This window comes from Daphnia magna, linkage group LG5 (assembly GCF_020631705.1).
Source record: "Daphnia magna isolate NIES linkage group LG5, ASM2063170v1.1, whole genome shotgun sequence".
Taxonomy (NCBI): Eukaryota; Metazoa; Arthropoda; class Branchiopoda; order Diplostraca; family Daphniidae; genus Daphnia; species Daphnia magna.
The window spans coordinates 5589983-5597919 of NC_059186.1; the positions used below are offsets into that span (position 1 = coordinate 5589983).

A 7937-nucleotide genomic window follows, 5' to 3' on the forward strand; every position below is an offset into this window, starting at 1 on the left:
TTCGAGTGCAGTGTATAAATGTGCCACAAATAATGCCGTGCACTAATAAATTTGTCGATTAAGGTGACAAAAACCGATCGCATCCAACGGATATGAAAAAGGGAAGGCGGAACTCGGTCAAGGTCTCCAGGATGTCCATCATTTGGGCTACAACCGGCTACAATAACCTTTATTATGGTACGCGTTCGTATAAAGCAGATCAGACAATGAAAATGAAACCGTTCGATGCGTTTCATTAGGGATATACTCCAACATTTTGAAGGTTGAGGACAAGGCATGATGCTCTTTTTGTGCTTGCCTTTATTGGTTTTACCCATTGACGTAGTAAGTCATTTGACTATCATTGTCCCGAAGGCTTTGTTTGCTGTTTCGTGGTGCAATGCTACAGGGTTCAGGGATGTGATGAACGAGTCTCATGGGCGCAGTTGTACCCTTGAGTCTTATTATTTATATTCTTTTGAGTATAGTTAACAATGTTACGTTGACCTTCACAAATTCGATCGAATAGTCACCTGTATTCACTGCAAAATAATTTCACATTACACAGGGAAGGTTATCGCAACAATAGCGTTTGATATCAAAACTACCCCCAAAAATTGTCAATTGGGAAATTGTTATTTCTTTCCTCGCCACATCCGTAGTACGGGATGAGAATAGATATAATAGTCATAAAATGTTCATGCAAGTCAAGGTTAGTCAAAAGGGAAAAATAAATTGAATTTGTAAAAGTGGTTTGTCAAAAACACCTATGGAATCAAGGCATTGGATTACCAACACTTCTTAATGCTCGTGAACGGAACCGAGTCACAATCAACGGCGTTCAAAAATTCGGTAGGAGTTGCTATAGCCGACAGAAGAAGAGCAATAACGTCGGCTTCAGCAACATGCGATGTTGCTGGCTTTTGGCCGTAAACTCTTTCATACACGTCCTCCAATCGGAAAGTTAAGCGTTTTCTGCACTTTACTTCAGTATTTCTCGTCAGATTTAGCTTGTTAGGTTTCTTTTTTTCAGGCGTTTTTTCATTGATAAGTTGAAAAGGGTTAACAGGGGTTGGCACAAGCGGGAACTCCACGGTGGATATTGTAATATCTTCTATGACGAATTCGGAATTTGCCGAAGGACGCTGCAACTTACGAAATATGAGAAGGGAATCTGCACAAAAAATTTCCTCTGGTAACTCCTGTCAAATTAAGAAGCATAAGTGAATGGAAATAGTATGTTAACAATTCAAGCACTACAGATTGAATAGAAATATTTTACCTTTTCTAATTTTGCTATTTCTGATCTCAGAATAGGAAAATCAAAACGAAATCCATTATGAGCAATCAGGCAGATGGGTTTCTTCAACCTGTTCAAGAAACTGAAGATAACACTAAAGACATCTTCATCAAATTTACTTTGGTGTTCCAAGTTATAGTTGTCAAGTTTTGTTTTGTTAGTAGCCTCTGGATCAACAAGTCTTGAGGGGTAAATGCAAAGATTCAAGCGGTTGGTCACACGTGGTACTTGTTTGGGTTGGCCATGAAGAAATTGATTTCTTTCAACAGCACAGAATGACAGTTCTGTTATTTTTGGTGAATGAAAAGCAGGAAGTCCCGTCGTTTCCAGGTCAAAAAATACAAGACTGTTACAAGTTTTCACAGCTGGCAAGTTGCAAGACATATTGATTTCAAATAATGTCATCAATACTAGCAAGGAGCTATTGTGTAGTTATAAGATATTAAAATATTTAATAGTCAAAGAGTAGTAAAATCATCTAAAGAACTTGAACAGAATTCCACATGGGTTTTAAACGCGTGGGTGACGAAAGAACTAAAATAAATGTAATATCATTGTTGCTTCATGATTCTGCGAAATCTATTGTCGATTTCGAATGGCTGCACTTTTCTGCACTGGTTTTGCCCCGAGAAAAACAACAAGGTCTCTGAGACGGCGTCTTAATGTACAGACGATAAATACGCCAATGCTAAAGGATAGGGCCTTCCAAAGAATCGATTCTTTTCCGGTCTTTTAACGATTCAATACTTCACCATCTAGCCAACACATACTTAACATTTAATCCGTAAACAGTTTATGTGTTACTACGTATTCTTACTATAAAATATATAATACGTATTATTCCTATATATTACGTCCTATATATTATATGTATCCCTATATATTTAAATCCTATATATCCTATATACTACGTATAATAAGTATTAATAACTTAACGTTATCCGTAAAAATATAAATATGGAATGGACAAATTTTACAGAAATGGATAGCTCTCATCAAGACGTATCCATTTCTGTTAAATTGTCGCTTTAAAAGGATCTACTTGAGTAGTAAACCGATTGGCTATTTTTTGTGTAGGTCGGTGTGGTTTGACGGGTCTCAGGGAATTTCCTGCCCCAATAAAAATCATAATCGGGAAAACAATTGGTAAAAAATTTATAAATATTGCCGAAATCTTAGAGACATCCTATGAAACCAATCTTTACACTTTTCGCAGTCAATGAGATCCCAATCACTTGTTTCCCTGAATTCTGTTCTTCGGCAATAGCAAAACACGGGGCATGTAAAATGCTGTCCTTGCCTAGTCGTACATCTTCGTGTGGCATAGGGAAACATTGTTATTTCGTTAGTTGTGAAACATTTCAAGAGATGTTGATGTATGGCACGACTTTCAAAATAACAATAGATACCCACATAACAATTTAATGCAGTAACTCATCTTAAATCTGTCTTTCTAGGACGTGCAGTACTGGACCACCAAAGGGCGTTATAAGGACGTACTTAAGCCACGGTCCTTTATAAAAATAAATCATGTCCCTAAGAAGACGTCTTATTATAATCCATTTCTTTAAAAGCCACGTTGCCACAATTAACAGTGTAGCGCTGGGGTTCAACTTTGTAAGAATTACGTACACCACATCAAATAATAATTTAGAATTGCTTTTTTCAATACGTAGTGATTGGTTAAGAAGAAGAAGCTCAGTCTATGACGCGGGAGTCCAATTATCGAAACTCATAACAATTAGGAAATTGCTCGAGATCGCGTAGCGATCGATGAGCAGTTGGAATTGTATGAAATTAGAGAGACCTTAACTGGGTGTGGACACGATGTATTACAGCCATTTGACGCAACACAAAAACAAAAGAAAAACGGATTGTCTTCTTCGGGCGATAACGCCCCTTGCCACCTCAGACCTTTGAGGCTTCCTATGCATAACTAATAAATAGTAATTCTTCTGTGGGTAATGGAATCCTCTGCATCTTGATGACTGAGTGACGGTCAATAGCCATTGCCGCGACCCCTGTGAATACAAAAAAGAACATTTATCAACTGTTGGGATGGTGGGTGGGTGCCTTAACTTAGTTAAGGTCTCTCTAATTTCATACAATTCCAACTGCTCATCGATCGCTACGCGATCTCGAGCAATTTCCTAATTGTACTCAATTAGCTCCACCTTAACTGGGTGATTTAGAAGTCTAGTATTCACTCTACTCCCAGAATTGCATTTTGGAAATTTTCGGAGACGATTCTTTTATTATAGTGTGAGGAAAACACACTTTCCGTTGCCCAGCTACCCGTACGAAGGATTGTTTCGATAGGCAGGCCGGAAGATTTAGCTTTGGAGGCCGAAGCCCCGCGGGTAGAATGAGCGCTATATACCGATGTGTCGACCCCTGCGTCGGCTAACACCGATTTAATCCAACGGGCAATAGATGAAGCTCCGATTGGAGCGTGTGGAGATTTAATGCCCAAAATCAGGCTGGAAGGGGGCCGGCTTTCTCTGAACGATCGAGTCAAATTTACGTACCTTTCAAGGCACAGGACTGGGCAAAGGTTGGAAGGGGGGTCCAGTTTACACAAAGAGAAGGATTGGATATCGTTCGACTTGCGTTGATTCTTCCTCAGCTTCACTAAGGCGAACTTCACGACTGGACCCGAGAAAACTATTGACTCCGAATCAATTGCTGCAATTTTCGGAAACTCTAAATAAGGATGTAAGAGCTAACAAGATGACAAGTTTATGCGACAAGGAGGTGAGGCTCAAGTCTACATCCGGTCCAAGTGATTGTAAATGGCGCAAGACAACCCCGACATCCCAAAATTCGGCATATTTTGGCTTCGGTGGAGTGGAATTAAAAATTCCCTGCATTAACTTGATGACTAATGGATGCTTGCCGACATCATAGCCTTCCATCTGTTCCAGCGTACCCGAGAGCATCGAACGATACACATTGATCGATCTATAAGCCAAACCTTTTCCGTGGAGGTCGGACAAAAATTCTAGAATCGTACCTAGAGCAGGAGACATGGGATCTTGATCCCGTTCCGTACACCAACTGACCCAACCGTTCCAGCAGCTCTGGTAGGCAGTTGATGTGGCCTCACGATTTCCTGCCAGGAGTAGGTGGACCACTTTGTCCGAAAGGCCTTTGTTTTCGAGTCTTTGCCTGATAAGGCCCATGCGACCATTAGCAGTGACCCTCGAGCCAGCAGTGGATGAGGGTTCCCTTCCGGATCCGACAGTAGATTCGCCACCGGTTTCAGGATACGAGGCGGTTGGTATGCCAACTCCATTATTGTTGGCCACCAAGGTTGTGCTGGCCAGACCGGCGTCAGCAGAAGCGCATCCGCTTGATCCCTCCAGATCTTTAACAAGCATCTGTGAATGAGTTTGAACGGCGGGAACGCATAGCCTCTCAATTTGCCCCAATCCCTCGTGAATGCATCCACTGCCATCGCGTCCGGCTGTGGCTGCCAATTGATGAACTTGTCCAGCTGACGGTTCCAAGCTGCTGCAAATAAATCTATTTGCGGGTTCCACAGGGACGCTATTTGCTGGAAATAGTCCGGCCGTAGTTTCCAATCGCCGGCTTCCAGATTCAGCCTGGACTGGTGATCTGCAACCACATTCAAAATACCTGGTACGTGTACCGCCTGGATCGCAATCTGTCTACTTTCACACCAAGATACGATATCTAACATGATAGCGTTCAGATTGGCTGACTTGGTCCCACCTGCTTTGTTTACATATTGCACTGCCGTGAAATTATCCATCATAAGACGGACGGAAATTCTGCATAAATTCCCCGTAAAAGCTTTCAATGAAAACAGACCCGCCAGTAATTCGAGCTCATTAATGTGTCGATCCCTGTCATCTTCCGACCAAGGGCCTCTTGTCGTAACACCGTTTTGTACTCCCCCCCATCCTTTTTTTGACGCGTCCGAGTATATAATAATATCGGGTTCTACAGCTGTCATGGCCCGGCCGTTTAAGGATTCAATGTTGTCAACCCACCATTTTAGATTGTCCCGCGACTCTCTGTCTAGCTTCACGATAGCGCTAAGTGATCCATTGAATCTAGAATTTTCATTTATATGAAAACGTTGCAGTGCTCTGTAGTGGGCCTGTGCGAAAGGAATGCATTTGACTGCCCAAGCTAAATTCCCTAAAATTTTCGAAATCTCCCGGAGCGAAGCTGTTTCACGCTTCATTAAGTCGTTACATAAATACAAAATTTCGACCAACTTTTCCTGACGAAGAGAGAGGGAAAGGTGGAGGGAATTTACAATCAAACCCAGATATTCAATGATCTGCGTTGGCTTTTCGATAGTTTTTTCAATGTTTATTAAAAAACCGCAGTTTTCTAATATTTCTTTGGCTAATAAAAAATCTTTCCTCGCCCCTTCCTCGCAATTGTTAAGCAAAAGAATGTCGTCAAGGTAAATTATGAGACGGACCCCTTGTTTCCTTAGGAAAGTTATGACTGGCTTTAAAACTTTAGTAAAAATCCAAGGTGCGGACGACAAACCGAAGGCCAGGGTTTTAAACTGATAGAAAACCTCCCCCATTTTACTTTTACAAACTTCCGATCCTCCTTGCGCAGGGGGAGGGTTAGATACGCATCTTTCAGATCGATTTTAGTAAAGAAATCACCTGGGCGGATCAGCTCTTGGAGGAGGGGAATACCTTCCATTTTAAAGTGAACGGGCCTAACAAATTTGTTGAGCGCTTTTAAATTTACGATGGGCCTGAAACCTCCTGTACGTTTCGGGATCACAAATACACCACTGATAAAACCCCCTTCTGGTTCGATCGGTTCGATGGCCCCCTTTTCCAAAAGAGATTTTACTTCCTGATCACAGATTTCTAACTGATCTTTGCCCATCTGCATATTACCCTGGGGGTGTGTTTGAAACGGGGGGGACACGAAATCAATTTGGACGCCCTCGCTTACACTCTGAATGATCCACGGATCATTCGAAATCGAGTGCCAGAAATCTACGAAAAATTTTAACCTACCCCCAACCGGGGGAGAACACGCGGCTTGTTTAGGCGCCGATAAAATTGGCACATACCTTTGGCTCGATTTCTGCTTGTTGTTCCTATAGCCTCCATTCGAGTTGTTGGAACCACCGAAGTTGCCGCCTCGGTTGCCACCGTTGAAGCCGTTACGATGATAGCCGCTTGCGGAATTTCTAGGATTATAGCTGGTGGGTGGATAGCGACTTTTGAAGCTCGATGATTGGCCTGCCGGGCGTCCGATGTTCCTCAATTTCTGGTCGTTAGTCGCCTCTCTAACCATCTCCTTAATGAAGTGACTGCCGAACAGGGCTCCACACTGTTTAGCCTTAAAACGTTTCGGTTCCTTTAACAAGGAGACGAACTTCGGATCGGACACCTTCAATAAATTTTCGCGGCGGTTGGCCGTGATTCCATGGAAAGTGTGGCCCCACAAACGCAGGGCGACATCGACAGCCTCCGCCATGGGCGAGTTTTGAAGTTCTCCTTCGGCCATCTGCTCTTTCAGATAAAGAAGAGGGCGAGCGACATCTAGGACCTTATACTGTTCAGCTTTCAGGGTTTTTTTCAGTAGCCTCCGCCTTCACCATTTCGGGGCACTTGAGATCTTTGAAACGACGGGCAAGAGAGGAATCCACCTGAGGACATTTTAAATCAAAATCAGTGTCAGAAAAACTGGGTAAAAAACTCTCCCCTAGCTGCTTGGCTTCCGAAGGACTCAGGGTTGAAGTCATCCAGTCTCTGACGACCCGCATGCGTCTTCTGGGGACTGCAAATTTTCGTGGCAGGTTCTCTCTTGGGGGTTCAGGAACGCCGATACCACCAGCACCTCCCGCGCCACCAGCACCACCTGCATCGCCTTCTTGCGGCTGTTCTCCTCGCCTCCGTCGGTCTCCATCTTGCTGCTCACGCTCTCGTTGGGCCTGTAGTTCACGGTCTCGCAGTTCTTGCTCACGTGCCCGGTCTAGGATATCTTGATCTTCCTGGTTGATGTCTCTTCTTTCCCGGTTGCGATTTGCTCGATCACGATCGCGATTGTTTCGACGAGAATCTCTTGATGAATTTGAACTGGAACTGGAACTAGGACTTGAACTTGGGCTAGAACCAGCCATGACTGCGTTGCGTCAAAGCCGAAAAGCGTCTGAGGTGGCAAGGGGCGTTATCGCCCGAAGAAGACAATCCGTTTTTCTTTTGTTTTTGTGTTGCGTCAAATGGCTGTAATACATCGTGTCCACACCCAGTTAAGGTGGAGCTAATTGAGTACAATTATGTTTCTCTTCTGGTATTTTGGTCAAAGAGCGCAAAGTGTCGATTTATTAAATGCTAAATTTTATTCAAAAATTAATTTCTTAATTATGGAAGCCAAAACTATTTCACTGTATGATTTGTCAGTTTAAAAATTCTTTTAACATGAATGAATGTAGCGCATATGGTAGACTACACGACTGTCAAGCGGGAGACCCGTATTCGAATCCGATTACAGAGTAACGTTTTTACTTTTTTTTATAGAGCAAAAAGTTGTCCTAGTGAACGCCAAAATGAGAGCTTTGGTGACAATAAAAATCCGTGTATGAGAGCAGTTTTTGCCGTTCATCAACACTTGCTTAAATCATCTTTAAGTCGTCATTGTAGGAATT

General features: G+C 42.8%; 1 protein-coding gene and 1 pseudogene across 1 annotated transcript; both read right to left on the reverse strand.

Annotated features, from left to right (window-relative positions):
* Positions 1-495: 495 nt before the first annotated feature.
* On the reverse strand, positions 496-1948 carry LOC116920063 (three-prime repair exonuclease 1). The gene is made up of 2 exons (XM_032926126.2): positions 1262-1948; positions 496-1181 (listed from the first exon to the last, which is right to left on the reverse strand). The coding sequence occupies exons 1-2, from the start codon at positions 1682-1684 to the stop codon at positions 768-770; spliced, it is 837 nt and encodes a 278-aa protein (XP_032782017.2). The 5' UTR covers positions 1685-1948; the 3' UTR covers positions 496-767.
* Positions 1949-3230: 1282 nt separating this feature from the next.
* Positions 3231-7563, reverse strand: LOC123472215 (annotated as a pseudogene).
* Positions 7564-7937: the final 374 nt, after the last annotated feature.

Coding starts and splice junctions, on each gene's coding strand:
- LOC116920063 (XM_032926126.2), bottom strand. CDS start 1,684: ATGACATTATTTGAAATCAATATGTCTTGCAACTTGCCAGCTGTGAAA. Junction 1,182..1,261: donor AAATAGCAAAATTAGAAAAG/GTAAAATATTTC, acceptor TTAATTTGACAG/GAGTTACCAGAGGAAATTTT.